Here is a 24,509-nt window from a genome sequence, read left to right as displayed (position 1 = left end):
TTTCGTTTCGAACTCGAACCACTTGACCGTCGTGTCCTCTAGCAGTCGCAGTAGCACGAGCTCGCGATCAAGCGATCCATGGAGCACTGTGATTGGTCGGCGGGCTAGAAAAACAACGCGTTGACCAATCACATGTGTCTAAGAGAACGCTGTGATTGGTCGACGCATAGTCTCCCTAGCGCACCGATCAATCACAGCGTTCTTCTAGACACATGTACACAATGATAAACCTTGAGAGACACACGCAGATACCTCGACATCTTTATTATCATCTCGAAACCGATGCTCCCCGCGTGGCCGCGTGTGCTTTCGTTCGCGGTGGAATAAAAAAAATCATTATCTTATTTGCGTGCATACGCGAAATAACTCGTCCTGTCTATCAACAGTGGTCGGTAATCAGATTCCGACATTTCCGGCAAGAGCGATCAAAAAAGCGGAAGTGGTAACTCGTGTCGTGGAAGGAGTGGACAGAAAAAAGAGCAGGGATTGACTGAAGCTGACGTATACCTCGTCTTCGCGTAGAAACAACTCGTTGATTGCAGGTTAATTCAAACAACACGATGGTGGATTACAGCAAATGGAAAAGCATCGAAGTAAGCATAACATTTGGCCGTCGTCTTTTCTGCAATCTAACGATTTAGCGGAATGTTCTCGAAGAACGTCGAGAACAAATCTCGCCGGCTGCGTGTAATTTACGCTAAAGACGTCATTGTGACAAGTTATCGAAATGTCAACTGCTTTCGATGCATCTTGATTGTTTCAGAACGTAATTTATTTACTAAACGTTGCATGACACACCTATCCCCATCTCCAATTTTTTTGTCAAAAGCTGATGTTCACTTTTTATAATATTTTTAATTTTAGTACATTAATCAATTAAATTTTTATCTTGTTTTATAATGTTGATAGTTTTCTTGGTTTTTTAGTTTGTTAATCAGCTTTGAAAAGCTTTAGCTTTATTCTTACATCAGTGTTATTTGCATATTTAGATATTGTACTAAATGTTTTTGTATTTATTAATTTTATCCTTCTTTTATTCTATTTTATTTTATTTAGATTTCAGATGATGAAGATGATACACATCCAAATATTGATACACCATCTCTATTCAGATGGCGTCATCAAGCAAGACTGGAGAGAATGGAAGAGCACAAGAAAGAACAGGAGGAACACATCAGGAAGAAAGCAGAGTATGAGCAAAAATATTTTACATTATTTTTTTTGTAGTATGTAAAATTAATTAAAAATTTATTACATTTGTTATTTTAGAACATTGCAAAAACTCAAGGTTACAAAAGAAAAATTGGCCAAGCTAGAAAATGAACAAAAGGATTCAGCAGATTTGACTACATTAAAGAAAGTTCTTCAGGATCTTGAAGAGGAAGAAAAAAAAATTCAGGAGAGAGAAAAAGAAATAGAAAAGAAGGAAAAATTGACACCATGGAATGTAGATACTATTGGACAAGATGGTTTTACAAAAACTGTGATAAATAAAAAGCCTGTGAGGAATGATGATGATTCAAGTTTGTCTGATGAGGAAAAGGAGAAGCGCATGAAACAATTTGTTAAAGATTATGAGAAGGAACTAAAAGAGTTTGGCATGTTACGAAGATACGACGATAGTAAACAATTCTTACAAGAACATTTGTATTTAGTTTGCGAGAATACAGCAAATTATTTGGTCATCTGGTGTATCAACTTGGAAATGGAAGAAGTAAGTTTGGCGGGCAACCGCTGTGTCACTAAAATATTGAATATTTTGAGAAACAGATTTGATGCTCGACGTATGTATATGACAAATCTATTTTGTATTTTCAGAAACATAATTTAATGGAGCACATTGCACATCAATGCATATGTATGCAATATATATTGGAATTATCAAAGCAATTAGACGTCGATCCGCGAGCGTGTGTTGGGTCCTTTTTCAGTCGAATTCAAATTGCTGAAGTAGAATACAAGAACTCTTTTGACGAAGAACTTAGAGCATTTAAGGATAGAATACGTAAAAGAGCAGCGGAAAAAGTCGCGGAAGCAGTTAAAGAGGCCGAAGAAGAGGAGAAAAAAGCTCGTTTGGGTCCTGGTGGACTCGATCCTGTTGAGGTGTTTGAAAGTCTTCCAGAGGTGAAATAAAAATTTGTTTCAGAACGTAAAATCCGATATTACGAAATTTCTTTTTTTTTGTTTTTTCTTAATCTTCCATATTTTTTTCAGTCTTTACAAAAATGTTTTGAGTTACAAGATATACCTCTGTTGCAACAAACAATAGCCGCAATGCCTGAACAAGAAGCAACATATCATATGAAACGTTGCATAGATAGCGGTTTATGGGTTCCTGATGCAAAAAACAAGGAGAAGGAGAAAGAAAAGAAAGAGGAAAAGGAGCAGGACAGCACTGTGGAAAAAACACCGGATCCGGAATAAAGTATTTAAATCGCATCTTATTATCGATACTCAATGAAAATCAGTATCTTACTTACGTCGTTTATTCTTTACACAATTCGAAAAGGTACTTTAATAATAAAGTTGACATCTTTGCGAACTCTGGTAATATATGATTATTATCCATCAGATATTTTTCTTTCGTTATCGCGACATTCGTTGCGTTGGCACGCAACTTTATTAACTTGAGCTGAATTAGTTTATAAGACTGAATAGTCGTTTCATAATTAGAAGACTTAACATGCATATAATATGTAATAATTACCGAATAGTACACTGAAAGGCAGATATAATTTCAGCAATAAAGTCACACATAAAACTCAAGATTGTATAGCACGTGGACACTTGTGCTTGTACACTGAAAAGCAGATAAGGCGTTTGCTTCGGCGACGGCGGCTGAAGAATGTTAATTGTAAAAATATATTATTACAACTATCATTGTTATATATTATTAATAATATTTAACGAAGTGCACATTTTTTAAGCAAAACCTCACGAAGGCAGTACTTGATCGTGCGAGGCACGTTTGAAGACTTTGAAGGGACCCGCATTTAAACTCGAACTTGAGAGATGGCGTTAGTCAAGCTCTCGATCGATCTTTGCGAGACGTCATACGTATACATATACCGGAAACTCGGCCGTCTCGTCCTTTTCCGGTGCGGCGTTGTCACGGACGTGTAGGTAATATTTTTCGTCTTTTATTCTCACCACGATACGATAGTCTCATCGACTACTAGACGGCTGCGCTGGCTTTCCATCGGGACGGGCGTGGCGCGCCGCTCAGTCAGCGTCGTTTTCGCAACGTTGCGGCATGCGATCGCACGGAAATCGCTCCGAGACGACGACACCCGATTACGGCTGTTCTGTACGTATATGGATACACGTACGTACCTCCGATGGAAGGCCAGCCAGCCGTGCTCAGTTCTCATTCTCGTTTGCGTACTTTGCATGACGACGTCGGCTAACTTGACGTTCTAGGGCCCAGTGCCATTTCATCTCGCTCGGCCGACGGTTAGTGCTTGCTTTTAATTTTATTTGTGCTAGAGTTTCTGAGCCCCCACGAAAAATCCATTGTTTCACACCGTGTGGTACGTATGCGTTCTATTCGATCAGCGATACGCGCGTTGAGAGAATAGGTCCTTCACCTAGTATCTTATTTCGTCATTTCACGAAAAATCCGTCGCGTATGGTTCGAAATTTTCATTTACGGAATCGCTTTGCCGTCGAAAGTTACGCGATTTTCCCCTAAAGAGACGGACTTATTCTCGTTTTCGCGAAAGAAACGTAACTTCGTAAAATTGTCGCGTATCTAAGAAAATCATCGATTCGCCGTAAATCGCCATGATTGCTTTCCAAAGATATACCGTTGCGTTATTCTGACCCAAACGACTATCTCCAAGTAGGAGGAGAATTTTGAGAAAAATAATTTCTTATGCTACCGACCGCGGTTTTTCTAAGCATTTTCATAGTGATCGCGTGAAGCGGAGTTTTCACACTCTCGTGCGAGATAATCGGAAAAAGTGACGCGACGCGACGCCACGCCACGCATTCTGGGTAAAAATCATTGATTGCTCAAAATGGCCGTGCAACGAGCGACGTTCGATTTCCGTTCCTGCGACTCTCGTCGACATCCGTTAATATATTTGATCCTCGACGAGGCGAGCGCGTGCCTGTTCCGATCTGCGGGGAAAAAATGGCGCGATGAATTTTGCCGGTACGCGCGATTAGTGCCATTTAACGTCGCGTAATATTCTACCGCGAGGTACTCGGATGAGAAATTTACGTATTATTATTTAACAGACGCTTTTCCGGTGCGCGCGCGCGAGTTGCACACCTACACATACGTTCGGGGCCATCGTTTAGTCATTTGATGCGCGCGACTCTCGTCTTCCTCTTCCCTTGAAGCTGCCGACCAACCGAGGACGCGGCCTCGCGCCTTGCCCTCGCTTGGTTGGTGGAGCAGCGGGATAAGCGATTGGCGAGATGGCGCGCGCGTTGCATGACGGGAAGAGTAACGAAGTGGGGTAAACGAAGAAGCAAGTCTGGTTCACAAAATGGCGGTCGATCTTACGGACCCGTGACCATAGCGCACGATACTCTGATAGTTTCTCGCAATGTCGAGGCCCGCGACGCCTAGCGCGGTTTGATATTGCGGACACGTGTACGCGTGACAGTGATACGATTAGGGGATAGGGCCGGATTAGCACCGTGCGCGTCGTTGATAACGTTGGTGGGTCGTCGGTGCGACGCGTAGACGGAGCCATGCAGGTGAGTGCCAGCTTCCAGACACCCTCGGAATTCGGGCGCGATTTCGCCCTCGCGGACGCGAGTCCTGCCGATGATTTTCATCGCAAACGATCCGCGAATGCGTCCGACGCGATTTAATGCGTGCGCGCGAGTCGCTCCTCGCGGCCACGGTGTTGTTTGGAATAGGGGAAAATCGCGTAGCCACGCACGTTCTCTTGCATCGACGCTCCACGAGAACCTGGTGAAAACCCGTAGAAACCCCCGATATTTCGTCGCAAAGCTTTTCCACGCGTAGGGCGGGGTCCCATGGACCGTCCGGGCTCAGGAACTTGTGCCACCCTCGCTACTATTTTTCGCAACTTTAAACACTTTTCCAGCCTCTCAATAACCTATAAAGTTTGTTTACGTGGTGTCAACCCGATATTTATCACAGAAAACGTCGTTGTACCATCCTGATTTTTATCGCAAACGATTCCTCGAACTTTTCCCTGGCCTGGCGTCACACTTGATCGAAAATCGAAAATGTACCCATTTTCGCAAATTGAGCTCGAATATTGTCCCGCACATTCCTGTTTGCTGATCAGGAATGTGTGACGCAACTCTTGCAACAAATATCCGTGATTTTCATGCATTTCCATTGGGGTGATGTCGAAAATATTCTGCATTTTTAACCTGTAAAAGTCCTTTGCAACATTTTTCATACAAAATTCACAATTTTGCTATGTGACTGATGTAATTGGCTCTGTCAAGGAGTCTTGTAACGTTTATCTCTACTGGGAAACTTTACTTGTGCCAATTTGGAATCTTAACTTGTATAAATTCCCTTTCCATTGGTTTTATAAGAATGAGAATCACAATTGCAAAATGTACTTTGAGCAAAACTGCCTCATCCTCCTAACAGATTTTATTCAATTTGGCAATAAATTTATTTTGATACATTGTAAAACTAACTTGAAAAATAATCAAGCACTTAATAATTGCCAATATGTTGAAGAATATTTGTAACCATTAAAACATTAATGAGGTTAGTTCAGGTACATCAGGTAAATTTGTACAAAAATTTCAAATAAAGTGGCTTTGGGACATTTACGATTGTATAAGTGTAGAATAAAATACTTTAAGGATTTTACAACAATAATATGTTAATGTCTGGACAACAGCAGACAAGTTTGATTATTGTTTTTACATTTGTGTAAGTCTTGGGACATATATATTTTTTCTGTCAATTAACAAAGTATATCTTTGAATTATTACAATGTATGAGTAGAATTTGGCAGTGCCCTATGAATAAATTCGGGTTAATTAAATCCTTTAACAATATTGGAGCTCAAATTTTTCTCTCTAGTCATGCATTTTTTTATCATAATGTATAAAACATTGTTATGGAAATATTCAATGCATAAAAAGATTTATTTGGTGTTTATAAATTATTAATACTGGCTTATAGTGTCTGCATTGTTATAGTTTACAGTATTGATTACTTTTAGTATTTATTCATATTTATATCTGGCTGGTGTGCTGTCTTGGATGGTCTTGGATGAAACTCGTATGTTTTATTAATGTTTGTTACAGAAAGCAAGGAATCTACGGTTGATTACTATAGGTATGCAAAGAAAAATCTGCTGATTGCAAGAATTTTGTTTTGCTCTTATATTTTCAATATTATTTTTTTAATATATTTTTGGTGAAAATTTTTATTATGATTATTCTTTCTTTATTAATATAGATTTGCAAATTTATGAAATTATATTACGAGAGATTAGTATCAATCAAGCGTATTTAAGAATATTATGATGAATAATTTTGACGTTTAATTTACGTGAAGATCGTTAAAATATGCAAACATGTGTAATGTATAATATACATATATTTAGTTTACTACAAATTAAACAACAAATCATATTATTAGACGCATATATATATATTTATAATATATATATTCTGATATGCATTTACATATCTTAATCAAGTACTTGATGACTAAGATATGTAATTGTTGAAATATTTAATAAACATATGACCTGTGTGTGTTTGAATGATGATCTCTATTATTCAGTGTCCAAGCCTCCGTTAATCACTTCCATACAGATTCCTTTCAAGCGAATATGTTGTAAGCAACTGCGTATACGACAAACTGGCGATTTGAAGAGATTCTGTTTGCGTTTTATCTTGCAGATGTTCAAACGTGGTCGAATAAGGAGTTTCACTGTTAAATATAAAGAATACTAGCAAAATTTAATGTAAGAAATACATTAAACATTGTATGTTACCCCCGTCTTTATCGATTCTTAAAATAATTGTACAGGTGTAAAGCGATAAGAAAACATTAAGATATTTTGTTTAATTACTATTTTCCTCTGAGAAGACAAGATGGTAGGCGACGATCATAAAATGGAGGACGATTTGATGCTGATAAGGCGATATTTGTGTCTAAGCTGATTAAAGAAAAAAAGGATATATAAAAGAATTCCACCGCTCCCTATTTGCGACTGCAAATTATCTTGCCTACTATTATTATTTACACGAATATTTTATAATTGTAGGTATATCATTAATTTGTATATATATAAAAAAAAAGAAGTCTTAATGCAAGCAATAATGTTAGGGCGTTTCTGCGATAAGCGTTAACTGGGGAACGAAAGCAAAACTATTCCAAACAACACGAGCGCGACGAGCGACACTTTGTATAAAGATAAGATCAAAATTACATATACCGATATGATTAACTTCCAGAAGACATTAGAATCCGAATCCGGTAAGGAATCTGGCTCCGATTCGGAGAACGAGAGTAAAAGCGATAGCTCATCTTCCGGCAGTAACAGTGGTTCGGGCTCGGGATCTGAAAGGTGGGTATGAAATAAGGACTTGGCCTATCTCCTTGAAAAGTCGTGAAATCTGATATATGAACCTGTGTCAGTAAGATTTTACGTTTACTTTTACGAGAAAGGACGTTGAATATAAATTGGAGAAATTTCTTGGCTTTGGAATAGAATTTTTCTTTCTTTGAAGTTAACGATATTAATTAAATTCATGAGCCGCGTCATAAATTACGTCATAAGTCACGAAACGAATCGAGTAAAAGTGTATATCAGGTTCTCTGACGTGTGTAAAGATTTGTCACGATTACTAGTGCCATTCATAAAATGGCACTATTTCATATGCTACCTATATTGCTACAGCTTTATATAGCACTAACAATGTTTTAACAATTTTTTTTTTCCTAACTTTATGTATATTCTACTTGGAATTTTTGTGAGCACACAACCTTTTTCTGATAAATTACATTTATGCCGAAACGTTTGCTTCCTTGCGCAGTACAGTGCTGGAAAAGTGACTGTTTATATTAGCTTGCAACATTTATAAAGTACTTAGTCGAATAATGAATTTTGATACAGAATTATAAAATTGTGAAGAGACGTTTACTTGTTTAACATTTTGAAGTAAATCTTGTATACATTTTCCAATTAGCGTGAATAAAAGTCTACATATACGCAAGTCACACATTATCATAATAATATAATGTATTTTTAAATGTACGACTTTTGCATATTACACGTGAACTTTTATTTTGTAAATTATAAACGGTTTGAAATTTTTATTTGAAAACGGTGCTCTTGAGCAGTTGATTTAATGATGGTTTAATGATAAATAAAATAATCAATAATTGTTTAATTTTTATATAACGATTAAATAGTAATTGTATTTCTATACGTATGATGTCTACGTTACAATATATTTCAATCAACGGTTTTGCGTTTCCACAACTACATGTTATCGTTAATTCTTTTCAACAAGTATAAATCTATTTCGAGACATTGTGTTCTTGTATAATCATGTGTACATAGTTGGCGAATTAAAATATTGGCCGCTTAATGCAGCGACTCTAGCTCTTCGAGCGGTTCCGGTTCCGGATCAGGCTCCGACTCGGAAAAGTCGGACAAGTCGGATGCACCTGCTGCACAAAGCGATAGCTTCCAAAGCAAAAGCTCGAATCACAGCACCGAAGCAAAGCTTAGAGTTAAACATGAGTCTAGTCGCGAATGGGACGAGAATCCTGACATATACGGCATCAGGAGGTCCGGACGTTCCAGGAAAGAACCTGACCGACTCGCGACGAATCGCGAAAGCGATAGTGACGAACGCAAAAAGTTTAAGAAGAAAGGGTAAGTGCGAGAAATCGTCGGGGAAGTGGAGGATGCGTCGACTATTATTCAGTGATAACGATCGGTATAATTCAGCTGTGCGGACTACCGCAAATCGTCAGATTACAAGATTGCGTATATAGATAAACTTTTTTTTTTCATAGCTCTCACTTGATTAACGAATCGAATTTAGATTTTACATTTTTTTTTTTTTCCCATCTTTATTTTTATTATTATAAATATATTCGCATATAAATTTATAAAATCATACAGCAGTATTATCTTATCAATATTGATTATTACGTAACGTCGTAATCGTTACCGTAGCCGTATCTAACGTCATATATCGAATTGGTGAACCCGAATTTATTGCGACGTTTACGGTGTTCTAATTTTAACACCAATTGCAGCAGAACTTATTTGTGTTTTCACGTATAATGAGTATAAGCGTTATCCACACGCAAGGTATGCTACACTTGCGCATACATATGTTTTAGTCTGCATAAATATTCATGTGTTTACGTTTTTACATCTGTTTGCACTAATTGGATTTCACTTTGATTTTGCACATAACTGCTTATTGGTTTTTTTTTTCTCTCTCCCTCCCCCAAGTTTATATTACAATGCGTTTTTAAATTCCACATTTTACATACCTCAAATTTATTAAAAAACTTAACATTCAAATTTTTTATGTGTTGTCAAACATATAAATTGATATTTATGCAATTTTTTTTTTTAACTATTACGCAGCTTTTTTTCTTAAAAAAATCTTAATTTAAGTAAATTGTATAAAATACATATATAAATTTTACAATAGTAACTATTCTTTTCTCGTATTTCGAAATTATTACATTTGTAGAAGTTAATTTTATTAATTTTTCTCTACGTATATTTATTTCATATATATAACGCACAAAAAGTTATAAAAGTAAGATATTTTTGAAGTGATAAAAATAAATTAGTTAAATTAATTGAATATATTTCACTGAGTTAAATAAAATTAAATAGAATCAATTATAAATACAAATCTATTATAATACATGTACTGAGTTTTATATGTAGGACTTACTGTTTTAGTTCACACAATTCGTGGAATTCAGAGAGTTCTGATTCAGAATCCGATGAAACTGAGAATCGTAGACCTCCACCTAGTAAATCTCTGAACAGGCGCGCTGCGCAAAAAGCGAAAGAGAAAGCCAGAGTACGAAAGAAGCATATTTCTGAATCTTCTGACAATTCTTCCTTTGATAGCGATGATAATAGAAGGTACATGTGTGTGTCGAGAAAAAATTTATTAAAAAAATAGAAAGATATAAAAATGAATTTTAATGACCATATTAAACTTAATTTCAGACAAGCTAGTAGGCGAACAGGCACGGCAGTTAGTTACAAAGAAGAAAGTGAAGAAGGCACTGATAGCGAGGATTTGGTTGAAGTTGAAGAAGCAAATACTGCATCAACAGAGCCTGACAATGCAGAAACTATTGAACAAATTTTGGGACAGAGGAAGGGCAAGAAAGGAGGTTGGTTTGATTTTCAATAATACTGTTAATCGGAGTATTATAAAACGAACAAGTTTAATTACAAAATATGTCTATTTTTTGTAGTTACCGGTAACGTGACGACGATTTACGCTGTCGAAGAAAACGGAGATCCCAATCCCGATGATTTAAGTAATGTTGAAACCGAAGTACAATATTTGATCAAATGGAAAGGCTGGTCTCACATACATAACACATGGGAATCAGAAGAATCTTTAAAAGCACAAAAAGTATAGCATCAACATATTTTTTATTTTATTAATTTAACTGTGACCTCAAGAAATAATTAATCTTCTCTTTGGTAGGTAAAAGGATTGAAAAAGTTAGACAATTTTATCAAACGTGAATACAAAATTCAGCAGATGCGAGATTATGCTGAGCCAGAAGAATTGGATTATTTAGAGTGTCAATTGGAACTTAAACAAGATCTTTTGAAAAGTTACAACAATGTGGAGAGGATTATTGGTACAGAAAATCTTTATTTTTAATAAAATTTTTAATAATTTTTTTTTTATATTATAAATATAAATTAACATTGAAATATGATTATGTATAATTTTTTTTTTGTTAGCTGATTACAAAAAACCAGATTCTGAACACCACGATTATTATTGTAAATGGGAAAATTTGTCGTATGCCGAGGCTACATGGGAAGATGGATCTTTAATAGTGAAAAAATGGCCAGAAAAAATTAAGGAATTTCTCGAAAGAGAAGATTCCCAAAAAACACCAAGCAAACATTGTAAAGTTCTCAAATCTAGACCTAAATTTTATCAATTAAATGAACAACCTACTTATATGGGCAAGGAAAGAGATCTAATATTGAGAGATTATCAAATGGACGGACTCAATTGGATGATACATTCTTGGTGTAAAGAAAATAGGTACGTACATTTTCTGATAAATAATGATACTCGAAATTATATAATATTTATATATAAGTATAATATCTATTTTTTTTTATAGTGTTATATTAGCCGATGAAATGGGTCTCGGCAAAACAATCCAAACAATATGCTTCCTTTATTATTTATTTCATACGCAACAACTTCACGGGCCATTTTTACTAGTAGTTCCTCTATCGACAATGACTTCCTGGCAAAGAGAGATGTTTCAATGGGCACCTGACCTGAATTTTGTCACTTATTTGGGCGATGTCAGTTCTCGTAATATTGTAAGTATTTTTTTTTCTTATTTTACTATTTTTTAGTAGTTAATATTCAACAACTTTTTAAATATAAATTAAATTAAATATTAATTTAAATATTAAATTAAATATAAATTAAATATAAAATTTTTTTCAGATTAGAGAATATGAATGGTGCTTTCAAGGTTCAAAAAGACTAAAGTTTAATGTTATACTTACTACATATGAGATAGTACTTAAAGATAAAGCACTTTTGGGTGCTCTAAATTGGGCGGTATTGCTAGTAGATGAAGCTCATCGATTAAAGAACGATGACTCCTTATTATACAAAGCACTTTTCGAATTTCACACTAATCATCGTTTGTTGATCACTGGTACTCCATTACAAAACAGTTTGAAGGAGCTATGGGCCTTGTTACATTTTATTATGCCTACAAAGTTAGTCACAATTTTTTTAAATTTATGTATAATTATGTATTATGAAAATATCAGTTCTATTTTTTGTATTCACATATGTCTATATATAACATGTATATATATTTAAATCAGGTTTACTTCTTGGGAAGAATTTGAAAAGCAACATGACAATGCTGCCCAGAAAGGTTACTCTAAGTTGCACAAACAATTGGAACCGTTTATTTTACGTAGAGTTAAGAAAGATGTCGAAAAATCTTTACCTGCTAAAGTAGAGCAAATTTTACGAGTAGAAATGACCTCTGTGCAGAAGCAATATTACAAGTGGATACTAACAAAAAATTATGAGGCGTTACGAAAAGGCACAAAAGGTTCCACCACGACATTCTTGAATATTGTTGTCGAACTGAAAAAGTGTTGCAATCACGCTTTTCTTACGAAACCGAATGAGGCTGAAAGAGAAAGAACTAACGAAAATTACTTGCAGCAATTAATTCGTGGTTCTGGCAAATTAGTACTTTTGGATAAATTATTAGTGAGATTGCGCGATACAGGACATCGAGTACTAATATTCAGTCAAATGGTCAAAATGCTAGATATTCTCGGCGAATATTTGCAAAGGAGGCATTTTCCATTCCAAAGATTAGACGGAAGTATAAAGGGAGAACTACGGAAACAAGCATTGGACCATTTTAATGCTGAAGGATCACAGGACTTTTGTTTTCTATTGTCGACGCGAGCCGGTGGTCTCGGCATTAATCTTGCTACCGCAGACACTGTGATAATTTTTGATTCCGACTGGAATCCGCAAAATGATTTGCAGGCCCAAGCCAGAGCGCACCGAATAGGACAAAAGAATAAGGTACACCAGCAATTGTTTCGTGTTGATGCTCGTCTGTATAAATTTTCAAACAACTTCATTCTACTAAAGTTGATGTCATGTTTAATTTATTGTAGGTAAATATCTATCGATTAGTTACCAAAAATTCAGTTGAAGAAGAGATTGTTGAACGTGCAAAACAAAAAATGGTCTTGGACCATTTAGTAATACAACGAATGGATACAACTGGGAGAACAGTATTAGATAAAAAGAACGCTGGGACCAATAGTAATCCATTTAATAAAGAAGATTTGACTGCTATTTTGAAATTTGGTGCTGAAGATCTATTTAAAGACGAAGAAGATGGAGATGAGGAACCGGCTGTAAGATTTTTTTCGTTCTCAGGGTTACAAACTTTTAAAGCATAAAGATTTGACTACTTAATTTTACTCTCTTTCCTTGTGTTTTTAGCTATACGATTAATTATTATGTTAATTTTTTTAATAGTGCGATGTCGACGAAATATTAAGAAGAGCAGAAACGAGAGATGAAGGACCAGCAACGGTTGGCGATGAATTGTTATCCGCCTTTAAAGTTGCCAGTTTTAAAACAGCGTTTGAAGAAGATTTAGAACCTATTAATCAGGCAAATGATAACGATGATGAAAGTAAAGATTGGGTAAGTACTTTTTCTTTATTTATTTTTGGATCAGTATTTCAAACATTTGAATAAATATGATTCTAGTACACATAAAATTTACTTTAGCCTTTATGTATAAAAATATTTAATTATTGGGGGGTTTTTTTACGTACTTTAGGCGGAAATCATTCCGGAAAATTTCCGAAAGAAGGTGGAGGAGGAGGAAAAATCGAAGGAGATGGAAGATCTTTATCTTCCACCGAGAAGTCGAAAAACTCTTCAGCAACTTAATCAAAGCGACGGTATTTTTTTTTTAAGTACTTGCATTTGAACGTAAAATATGTAAGCAAACACACTACTTTATATTTATTTTTAGGAAAAAACAAAAAGCGGAAAAAAGTGCAAGATGATAGCGATGATGATGAAGATTCCGGTACCGAAGCAGAGGGAAGTGATGACGACAGACCGACTAAAAAGAGAGGTCGACCAAGAGTACCGCGCGAGACTATCAAAAGCTTTACTGACGTTGAGGTATAATAAGTTTTATTTCATGAGAAATAATTTGATATTTTGCACATCTTTAATACAATAACAACGTTTTCTTTGTAGATACGCCGATTTATCAAGAGTTACAAAAAGTTTCCAGCTCCTTTGAAACGACTAGAGGATATCGCTGCTGATGCTGATTTGCAGGAGAAACCAATGTCGGAATTACGTTTTTTGAGTGAACAATTAATGTCTAGGTGCGACGCGTGTTTACTAGAATTCGAAAATACTGCGAAAGAAAATAAGAGTGGTGAGGAAGATACCAAGGGACCGGGTCGTAAAAGAGGACGAGGACCTACATTTAAAGTTGGCAATGTAATGGTGAATGCTAAATCTTTCTCAGCCGCGCTCAAAGAACTTGAGCCTCTAGAACAAGCCATACCATCGGATCTCGAGCAACGTGCAAATTGGCGTCTCGACATTAAGTGAGTTTAATGTTATTAAAATTTATAATTATTAAAAAATTTAATGAAAAAAAATAATCAAAATTAACTTAAAATTTAATTACGAAAGATTTAAAATGTTTTTATTACAGATTGAAACCGGCGAACTTTGAATGCGAATGGACTATTGAAGATGATGCTAGACTGTTAAAAGGTATATATCAACATGGCATGGGTTCATGGGAAACGATAAAAACCGATGCCAGTTTGGAACTTGGCGATAAGATCTCTCCTAATGGCAATAAAGCGCAACTGAAACGCGTGCATGCACGTGCGGAATATCTCTTGAAGCTCCTGAAGAAACAAATCGATCTTAAGCTAGGAGTGGTAAGACCATTTTACATATGACGTATCAATAGACATGTCTTTATTGGTTTCCTTTAATTCTACAGGATTATGTCTTCTTCCTTCAATTAGAAACCGAATGCAAGGTAATATCTTCAACCTTTCCCATCCTTCATCCTTTCTTATACTCCGAAAAGTAAATGTAATGTAAGAATAAATTTAAATAATACAAATTATGATTATTATAAATAATATAAATTATATGTATTATTTTTAAGATTTGCATTTATAAATAAAAAATTGTTTTAGGCGCGAATAAGAAAACCGAGAAAGACCAAGGAAATGAAAACGGCAATTACCAAAGAGATCGTAGAAGATAATGAAAGTTCCGGTGACGAAAATAAGAAATCAAAATCCAGAATCGATAAAGTAAGTTTTGAAAACTAAAACGTTTTTTTATATATTGTAAATTAATATGATTTATATATGTATATATATATATATTTATATGTATTTACAGTCTATGCTTAAAAGAGATGAAGAGAACGTTGCAAAAAAAGAAGCCAAGGAAGAAATTAGCGATTTATCTGACGAAAAGAAAAAAGATAAGAAAGCAAAAAAAGAGAAAAAAGATAACAAAAAAATGAAAAAGAATAAACAAGCTGCAGGTCCTATGCATTTTACTGCGAATAATGAACCGAGAGCTGTCGATGTAATCGGTGAATTAGATCCGCCCGTATTTGATGAGGTTAATATTACTTACGATTATTAAAACAAGTGTACACAAAGGGAAAAGCTATTAATATATTGTATTATATTATTTTATATTGCAGTGTAAAGAAAAGATGAGGCCAGTAAAGAAGGCTTTAAAGGCCTTAGATACACCAGATATGTCTTTAAGCCACGAAGAACATGTTGCTCGTGCACGTCGGTGTCTTTTACAAATCGGGGACCATATCAACACATGTTTGACAGAATATAAAAGTTCCGAACAAGTCAGTGAATGGAAAAGCAATCTTTGGTATTTTGCTTCCAAGTTTACAAATTTTAAAGCAAAAAAGCTTTACAAAATATATAAAAATCTAGTAAAACAGGGTGACGGCAGTGGGGGAGCAAACTCTGATAAAAAAGAAGACGCTTCTAATACTGCAAAGGTATTAATTGTTTTATTTTTTTATGTAGAAAATAAAAATATTAAAAAATTTTAATTATTTTTTTATATTATTTAACAGAAACACAATGAAAAATCATCTCACGAAAAACAGTTTGACAAACAACAGTCTGACAGCGGTAATAGAGACAGCAGAATAGTAAAACGTAAAATTGATGATATTGAAGAAAATTCGAATAGCAGTACGCAAAGTAAAAAGCAACATTTTTCGTCTCTTTCTGCTGCCGGTAGTAATATTAGCAGTACATCAGCAGTTACTATTGGTGCTATTACAATCACACCTATAACGTCAACGCAAAATTCCATGATAAATACCGCTAGTGCAGACATATCGCGACATAAAGAGCAAAAAGAATCGAAACATAAAGATATGAAAAGAGATAGAGATCGTGACAGAGATAGAGAGAGAGGACATGACAGAAGTGATAGATTAAGTATGAGCAAAGACGACAGGATGAGAAGAGATGGATACAATATGGGACATTACAGTGGTAGCAGAGATGATGATCATTGGTTACCTAGAGATGGACGAGATATGAGAGACGGCAGGTATGGGTAAGCTCAATTGGGTATAAATTTTAATATTCAATTAAATTACGCGATTCGTGAACAAATTATTTTACATTTAATTTTATTTATTTAATGTAAAATTAATTGTCAAACATTAATAAAAAAATTTTGCTTTTATTATTATTTGATCACTTTTTGATTAAGCTATGTTTTATGACAGATTTGGAGATCATAAACGCGATCGTTTCGATCCTTATGGTCGAATGTCTAGTGGTTATCATAGAGACAGAGATAGAGATCGAGATCGTGGTATGCACATGAACGATAAAAGAAAGTGAGTAATAACGTTTTTATTTCCAAATGTACTCAATGATTTTATTTCATGAATTTTCTTTTAATTTGGATAACTTTTTAGTGATTATTATCGATATTCGGGACCGAGTTACGGATATGGTCCAGGTAGCTATGGTAGTAGTAGCAGTGGCAGCGGTTATCCTCCTACAGACATTGCTTCGAGTCATTTCAGAAATCGTAATTACACAGGAGATGGTTACTCCAATGATTGGCGACCGAACAAAGACTACAGGCGAGATTATGATAGAAGACCGCCACCTAATGCCAACTCCTAGTGCTTCTTTCTTCCTCGGTTGTGACGCGGTGTTGAAACCATTTTGTGTATAATCTTGCTACGAGTGAAAGCGTTTGTGGCGACACTGGCTCTCTCATTACATGAGAGAAGTACTGAATGCACGGTGCACAATGTTTCTACGAGCATGCACCATACCTGTATGTATATGTATAAAAGAATTATTCCGATGTTTATTATATGCGAATAACAAAGATGTCGAAGATGTGTCTAGAATGTGCATAATAACTCCCTGTTAGAAACTTACAAAGATATATAGATTGTGGAAAGAAAAAATCAAGGGAGATTGAATTATATCCTCAATGCATAACGAGAAGACAAATTTTTATATATTGGAATTTATCGAGGAATATTGAAGGATACGAACGAGCAGGTTTTTTCTCTTTTTTTGTTTCTTTTTTTTTTTTTTTTTTTGTTTTTTTTTGTACGTACCAATAAGTATTGTAACCAGTATAATTTTGAATCTTTATTGCTACGTAAAAATCATTTAATGTACAATAAATTTTCTGTATCTTTAATATGACGAGAGAAAAAATTATACTGGATTACAATTCTAATTGTAATTGTATATTTTTTACAACTTTTTTTAATAAATTAATTAATTTTCGCATATTTGAATTTGATTTATCATCGTGCAATTGTGAAAAATTTTATAGAGACACTATTAGTAATACAAATGTAATATATATTTTTTCTTATACAGCCTGGATGAATTTATGTTGACCAGCTGTAACAGTATTCACTTCTGATCGAGTTTCTAATATCAACATTTTTTTGCATAAATTATTCGGTGTTTTTAAAAATATCTTTGAAAAACCTTAACGCTTTAGAGCGTCGGACGTTTTAAGTAATTTTAAATGGATCTTATTTTAAATTGTCCCCAAGCATCAATAAAATCGATATCCTCAATCTTTCATTCTGTAAAGTAAGTAAACTGCTTCCGCGCTAAGCGCATATTTTGCATTTTCAATACTAATTACATATATTCAGTTTAGAAAGCTCGTACACTTAATCGCCTCGAATAATGATACCTGATTTCGCCTGATTCTCAGATGAGAGTAACATGTTATCCAGATAATACAATCCAATCTAATGGCATACAGTAGACGTAAACAGATTGGTGTTGCATTGTAATATAACATCTGTGAAATTGTACAAAAATCTATCGTCAACGTATAAATTTTCTATATATATAGATATAAAAATAATATATATATAAAATTTAAACTTAAAAGAACATTATGTTTCAGAGATAGAATTGCATAAGATTATCGGATTTGATATGCACGCTGAAATCATACAATGCATCGATCTGTTATACTCGCTAGTGAAATACTGAGCGCAGAGATAAATGTGTAAACTCAGCAACCACCGAACGTAATCTGTTACGCAAATCAAAATACAATTTGGATCGCACTTTTTTTCGTAGTCTTCTGACGTGTTTGTGATTTAAAGAGAATAGGTATAGGTAAGAATACTATTTTTGCGTTCATTACTTTACGGTACCATAGTTTTGTATTCTGAACATACAAAACCGATGTGACATACTTGTACATATTAGTATAAGGTCGATAATTATACTCCGTTCGTATCGAACTGTCGAATCACTTAATACAGCATTACGCTTTTCTTATTTATAGAATACGAGGAGGCACTTGCTACCTCAATCTTGTTTCAGAGTCAAAAGAAAAAAAACTCAAAACAGAAAAAGAAAAAAACATTGATATAAGAATTTTGTATTATCTGTATCTAGGAATATTCTTTATAAATTATTAATGTTTTTCAACTAAAAGGACTTCAAATTTAAAGATTAATTCTAAAGATTTGCTATAATTAATAATAATGTTATAATTAATAATGTTATAATTATGATGTTATAATTATAATATATATGTTATAATTATAATATTAATTATAATGTTATAATTAATAATAATAGTTAATGTTTTTTTTTTTATAAGAGTGCATAAGATTTTATTAAAAAAAGAAAGGGTCAAGTTTTTCTTGACTTATAGAATCTAAAGCATCTTGTATGATAAAAATTATACAGGATAGCTATTATTGCATGCTAAGTCTACTGTCTTATCAACATGTATAAAATAAATAATTTTCTAGATTGTTTTACGCATCTGCGTGAAGCTGATTTTGCAATTTTATGATGTGCATTTCTGTAAATAGAGAAAGTAAGGTAAAATTTGCTTTTAGTGCTAAGGAAGAAACGAATTATTAGTTCATATTTTTGCGTGTTCAAAAGCAGAAATTGATTATGTGGCAACAAAAGTCTGTTTGTTAGAGATTCTTTGCGAAATGATATTTCAGGCAGTGAAAGCTATTTATAATTTAATACGGATATCTGATTATGAGAAACAGTGATGCGAGTGTACACGAATACACACATTTAAGGGGTAAGAAGGATGAGAGTTGTAAATATCGATTTGGAGAGTGAAATGCAGTGACGTATTGGAATAGAGTTTAATATAGTTCGTATATTAAATATGTAAAGCGATAACAACGTATTTTATCTATCTTTATTGTAGATTACTCTGCGTTTCTGAAAATATAGCTGCAGAAAAGTTTTTCATGGTAGTAATGAGAATCATTTGTATCTGTAACATGATACTAAGAAAAATTTTTTTAATGAAATTTTTGTGACCTCCCGCAAGCATATATATTTAATTTATTCTTTATTGATATTATGTTATTTATATGATTTTGTAAATTATTATTTGTCTCATTTACGTAACTTCAGGATCTGGCCACCAGAAGCGCTCGGGAAATCTGCGTTGCCAAGTGCCAAAAAGCCGTTAAAACAGTTGACAGTCGACACACGGTGCTCGACTTGATACATATTTAGAGTGCCGTGATTCTTTGTTTTATTCATACATAAGTGCGGGCGTAATAACGAAATTAATTGTATATGTATGCATCGAGTTATCGTGAATCTGTACTTATGTAAATATGCCGCGATATTTGTCGATTAAATCACTCAGTTATAATTAGAAAAAAAATGTTAAATTAACTAATATTTGAATATAATGACAATTCACGTGCGCTCTGTAACCTTTAGTCATGATATAACCGCTACAAAGTGTGCATTACTATAAATAGGCGCACTTAAATATCCCTCTCTCCAGCGGTATCACTTCCTCCAGCAATGTATAAACAACGATGCCATTTTTGTCGACCGCAGAACGCGTACGCGTTTGTCGAATGTCGATACCAAACCACTACGGTCCACGGCACCGTCATCTACAGGTTGCGTAAATTGCTGCGTAGAAAAATTTTTTCGGAAAGAAAGCACCTTTGTGGCCCTTAATTATTGTGATATTTTCATGTACGTACATTATTTATATTTATCTCTTTTATATATTGTACGAAATAATTACATTTGAACTATGATCCTTTTCATTCACGTTTAACCGGTCTAATTACATGACTTGCCGACACGTTGATATTACGTAACTGTTAATTTTTTAATCGTAATGCATCAATTAAAATTATTGGCAAAATTTTTATATTGTAGTTATTTTGTATTTATTTTATTTAATTTATTAGGAAAATTAATAAATGTAATAAATTTATATTATTTACACTAATAGGCTATAATTTTGCAGGAACATGGCAAATAATCGTTTGGATATTGTAATATTTGGTGCCACTGGATTTACTGGAAAATTCACAGTAAAAAATGCATCCCGTATTTGTAAGGAGCAGAAAATCAAATTTGGTATTGCTGGTCGTAGAAAGGAAGCTTTAGATGCAGTTGTTAAGGAATTTGCTTCAGATATTGGTAGGTTGAAGTTAATTATTTTAAAAGATAGCAGATCAATTTTTTTTTTATTATTAATGAACCTATTTATGTTATGTGTATTTCATCAGAGAATGTGCCTATTATTCTTGCTGATGTAAATGATGAGGAATCTCTTAAAAAAATGACAGAGCAAACGAAAGTACTAGTCAACATTTGTGGCCCATACAGATCTTTTGGAGAACCAGTTATTAAAGCGTGCATTTCTACTCGTACTCATTATGTTGATGTCACTGGTGAAGAACAGGTAATTTAATATATACATGTTTGTAACAATCTAATGACTATTGATTAATGTTTTTTTTTGTTTTACAGTTTATGGAAGAAATGCAATTACGATATAACGAAGCAGCAAAAACAGCTGGGACTTACATAGTAAGCGCTTGCGGATTTGATTGTATTCCTAGCGATTTGGGAATTATTTTCACACAAGAAAATTTTGGAGGAGAAGTCAATAGTGTTGAAATCTATTTGAGACTGTGGACAACCGATCACAATAATAAAAAATCATTTCTCAATTTTGCAACTTGGGAATCTGCAATATATAGTTTGGCTCATGCAAACGAACTGCGCAGATTACGCGATCAATTATATCCTAACAAGTTGCCTACATTCACACCAAAACTAAAATCAAAGTATACATTTTACTAAATATTATATACACTTATAAATTATTTTTTAAATCAATTGTATATACTTATACGAAATATTTAAAAGTTATGTATAACTTATGTTGATAACGTTGCAGAAATTTGGTACATCGAAGTGATGTTTCTGCTGGATGGTCTGTACTGTTTCGAAGTGCCGATCGTGCACTAACTTATCGTACACAGCGATTCTTATATGACAAATATGACCAGAGACCTGCACAAGTTCAAGTTTATCACACATTACTGTCAGTACAACATCGATAAAAATATATTACAAGAGTTGTGAAGTAATTTTAGCTAATTTATGGTTGTTTATACTAGGTCTTTTACTGGGCTTCTACTGATGTCGATTGTCGGTATGATTTTGTTAACCTTTTCTCGCATATCGTGTGGTCGTAACTTACTCTTAAAGGTAGATATCAAAATATTTATCAAAACGAAAGGAAGACAATACGTTAAACTTGATATTTGCAGTATCCCTCTCTGTTTACGAATGGTGTTATTACTCACGAAAATCCGGATCCAGAAATATTGAAATCGACCCATTTTTCTATGACGTTTAAAGCTACTGGATGGACTGAAAAATTGGCTAAACCTACCGACAAACACATAAATCCTCCTAATAAAGAAGTAATCACTGAAATTACTGGTGTTTCTCCTGCATATGAAATGACCAGTATCCTGGTGATCTTATCAGCAATAACAATTCTTAAAGAGGCTAACAAAATGCCTGACAAGTAAGTGAATTAATTAATTATTATAAAACTTGTATTTACAATATAGTATACTTCTTGTAAACTTCGAAGTCGTATATGTATAATATGTATAAGCAATTGAATAGACAAGTAACTATAATTACTACATGTTGAACTTTAGCTTTATTTCGGTGATATATTTTTACAGCGGAGGAGTGCTCACTCCCGGTGCTGCATTTGGTAAGACATCTTTAATTGAACAAATGAATAAACATGATTATAAATATAAAGTAATGTCATCTATCGAAAAATAAAGATATAATGATATTACTTTGTAGTAACATGTTTGTAATACACTTTAATTTTTCTTTGATTGATGGCGATATTAACATTTGATATTAATATTTTTTAAATTTTATATTTATAATCTACGTACAAAAGGGTTTATGATATTTTAAGAGATAGTTTTAACAAAGTAATCCATGTAGGTTAGTAAAAACTACTTATATTTTTTTATATGTTAAAAAATGGGAAAAAGATTTAAATATATATTTTAATATTACAATATATGTAATAAAATTTTCAGCATAATTTTTATTTTTACCATTATTAAAATAAATCGTCCCATGTCCTTATAGCTTAATAAATAAACGTTCAAGACAGCGTTAATTAAATGCATCAATTAATTGTATACTTTACATGTTACATTTTTTCAAATTTTTTATACATAATTAAGATTGTATAAGATATTAAATTCAATTTAAATAATATATGGATGTGTGTATTCATATTTAAAAAAAAGGAATTCAGATATCTTATGCAATTTTTTTTATAGAATAATATAATGCGCTATAAATAAAAATTTTTTTTCTTTCAGTTTGTTTCTTTTACAGATATATATTTATGTATCTGTTTGTTGTAAATCATCTTTTATTAAAAATTCTTTCAAATTATTGAATAAAACGGTAAAGAATATTGGAAAAAATAACGAAGTAAAAAATGGAGAAAAAAAGATCAAGATATCTCAGGAAAAAAGCAAAACGTTTGCGTTACGATACACAGTGTAGGTATAATTACATATTTTAATTCAGATCGTCTAGCCAACATATCGATTTAATATGTCTACTATATCATTCGGGAGGATTTTGTTAATTTAATAATAAAATCCTTTGAATAAAACACCACTTTACTTTTAGCGATTGTATAGATCAGAAATATAGCATGCCGTTTATCACAATCATTCTTGCACGTGATATAATTTATTCGACTTCTCGTTTACACGGAAGGTCACGTTTGTCACAAAAAAAGAATGAGTTAACGCGAAACGCGTCTATTCGCTCTACCGTGAAACGTGATTTCATTGTTTCCCTTTTTTCTTCAATCCGAAATCGAATAAAGAACAGAACTTACAACATCCGAGGACAACGAAATAGTACGTTTACACATGGAATGTTTTTTTTTTTTATATATATTTTTCAGGATAACCGAGACCTCCTTTACTTATTACATATAAGAATTTTGAAACTTGACAAATAAGAAAAAAAATAATGGAATTGGATTTTAGAACAAGCATTTCAATTAATGGAAATTTTACGATGTTGAAAAAAAAGTATCGAGACCGGCTTGTCAATAAACGTTTTCACTATCGAGAATGAAAACAATTTTTTGACACGATAGCCAATATCTAGCCTTGGGTCTAGCCAGGTATGACTGAAATGTAGTTGTGTGCAACTGGATGAGTAATTTGGAAAACGTGAGGTACAGATTAATGTAATGCATTTGTCATAAATGAGTTGTCGAGCAACAATTTAATGGCGAAGTCTAAACACGTCTCTTTCTCCTGAGGAAAAAGTAACGTGCGTTATAAGAACCGGTTGCCGACGTTGGGATTTACCGTGACGTACATAGGTACTTTCCGGCTCTTATAAAGCCCTACTTATCCCCAAAATTATTTCTATTGTGTCGCGGACACCCTGTATATGTAGAGAGAGAGAAAACAGAGTTATTAATAAATGTATTTAATTGTTTAAAGAATTAGCATAACTCTATGAGGAAAAACGAGAGAAAAAAAGTCGAGCTGAGTTTATATCTTAATAGTCGTTGCGCGTTCTTCTTGAAATTAACTAGGTGGGAATCCCGGATTCAGTTCCCTAAGGGTTTTTCAAATTATTGCTTAAGCTGATATGAAGGAAGAAGCTCGGGGTTTTTCTGTTGATGAAACGAGATAGCCTACTATCAGTAGCTCTTAACATCTCCATTAAGTAAGATTTTCCCGACTTATAATAATTCTTTTTTCTTTTCTTTTTTCTTTTTTTACAGGATAGACGAAAAAAATGTGAAAGGATCGTAAAAATGCAAAGGGA

General features: G+C 33.6%; 3 protein-coding genes across 11 annotated transcripts; all 3 read left to right on the top strand.

Annotated features, from left to right (window-relative positions):
- The first annotated feature begins 234 nt into the window (after positions 1-234).
- Cdc37 (cell division cycle protein 37) lies at positions 235-6,725 on the top strand. 2 transcript variants are annotated; one of them, XM_070661398.1, is made up of 7 exons: positions 235-593; positions 1,057-1,190; positions 1,270-1,714; positions 1,819-2,124; positions 2,215-2,509; positions 2,742-3,123; positions 6,262-6,725. In XM_070661398.1, the coding sequence occupies exons 1-5, from the start codon at positions 561-563 to the stop codon at positions 2,422-2,424; spliced, it is 1,128 nt and encodes a 375-aa protein (XP_070517499.1). In that variant the 5' UTR covers positions 235-560; the 3' UTR covers positions 2,425-2,509; positions 2,742-3,123; positions 6,262-6,725. The 2 variants fall into 2 exon arrangements, with proteins under 2 accessions (XP_070517499.1, XP_070517498.1); XM_070661397.1 differs by having other exon boundaries at positions 2,215-3,123.
- On the top strand, positions 3,161-19,579 carry Chd1 (chromodomain-helicase-DNA-binding protein 1). 6 transcript variants are annotated; one of them, XM_070661342.1, is made up of 25 exons: positions 3,161-4,710; positions 7,426-7,535; positions 8,568-8,852; positions 9,909-10,103; positions 10,185-10,354; positions 10,439-10,602; positions 10,678-10,837; positions 10,944-11,256; positions 11,339-11,546; positions 11,677-11,957; positions 12,069-12,795; positions 12,891-13,136; positions 13,261-13,431; positions 13,571-13,694; positions 13,769-13,923; positions 14,002-14,363; positions 14,474-14,708; positions 14,774-14,812; positions 14,976-15,095; positions 15,187-15,414; positions 15,500-15,820; positions 15,899-16,392; positions 16,568-16,681; positions 16,763-17,366; positions 17,697-19,579. In XM_070661342.1, the coding sequence occupies exons 1-24, from the start codon at positions 4,705-4,707 to the stop codon at positions 16,974-16,976; spliced, it is 5,442 nt and encodes a 1,813-aa protein (XP_070517443.1). In that variant the 5' UTR covers positions 3,161-4,704; the 3' UTR covers positions 16,977-17,366; positions 17,697-19,579. The 6 variants fall into 6 exon arrangements, with proteins under 6 accessions (XP_070517443.1, XP_070517442.1, XP_070517447.1 ...); XM_070661341.1 differs by having other exon boundaries at positions 7,423-7,535; XM_070661343.1 differs by having other exon boundaries at positions 3,163-4,710; positions 7,423-7,535; positions 15,899-16,386.
- A 98-nt stretch (positions 19,580-19,677) lies between these two features.
- LOC139105345 (saccharopine dehydrogenase-like oxidoreductase) lies at positions 19,678-24,485 on the top strand. 3 transcript variants are annotated; one of them, XM_070661394.1, is made up of 9 exons: positions 19,678-20,327; positions 20,608-20,783; positions 20,873-21,048; positions 21,117-21,436; positions 21,550-21,696; positions 21,773-21,863; positions 21,926-22,188; positions 22,355-22,386; positions 24,466-24,485. In XM_070661394.1, coding segments are annotated over exons 1-9 (1,212 nt in total). In that variant the 5' UTR covers positions 19,678-20,325; the 3' UTR covers positions 24,471-24,485. The 3 variants fall into 3 exon arrangements, with proteins under 3 accessions (XP_070517495.1, XP_070517492.1, XP_070517493.1); XM_070661391.1 differs by lacking the exon at positions 24,466-24,485 and adding an exon at positions 23,024-23,580; XM_070661392.1 differs by lacking the exon at positions 24,466-24,485 and having other exon boundaries at positions 22,355-22,725.
- Positions 24,486-24,509: the final 24 nt, after the last annotated feature.

The sequence above is a fragment of the Cardiocondyla obscurior genome, linkage group LG09, assembly GCF_019399895.1.
Source record: "Cardiocondyla obscurior isolate alpha-2009 linkage group LG09, Cobs3.1, whole genome shotgun sequence".
Lineage (NCBI taxonomy): Eukaryota > Metazoa > Arthropoda > Insecta > Hymenoptera > Formicidae > Cardiocondyla > Cardiocondyla obscurior.
This window is presented reverse-complemented; position numbering and strand designations above follow the sequence as displayed.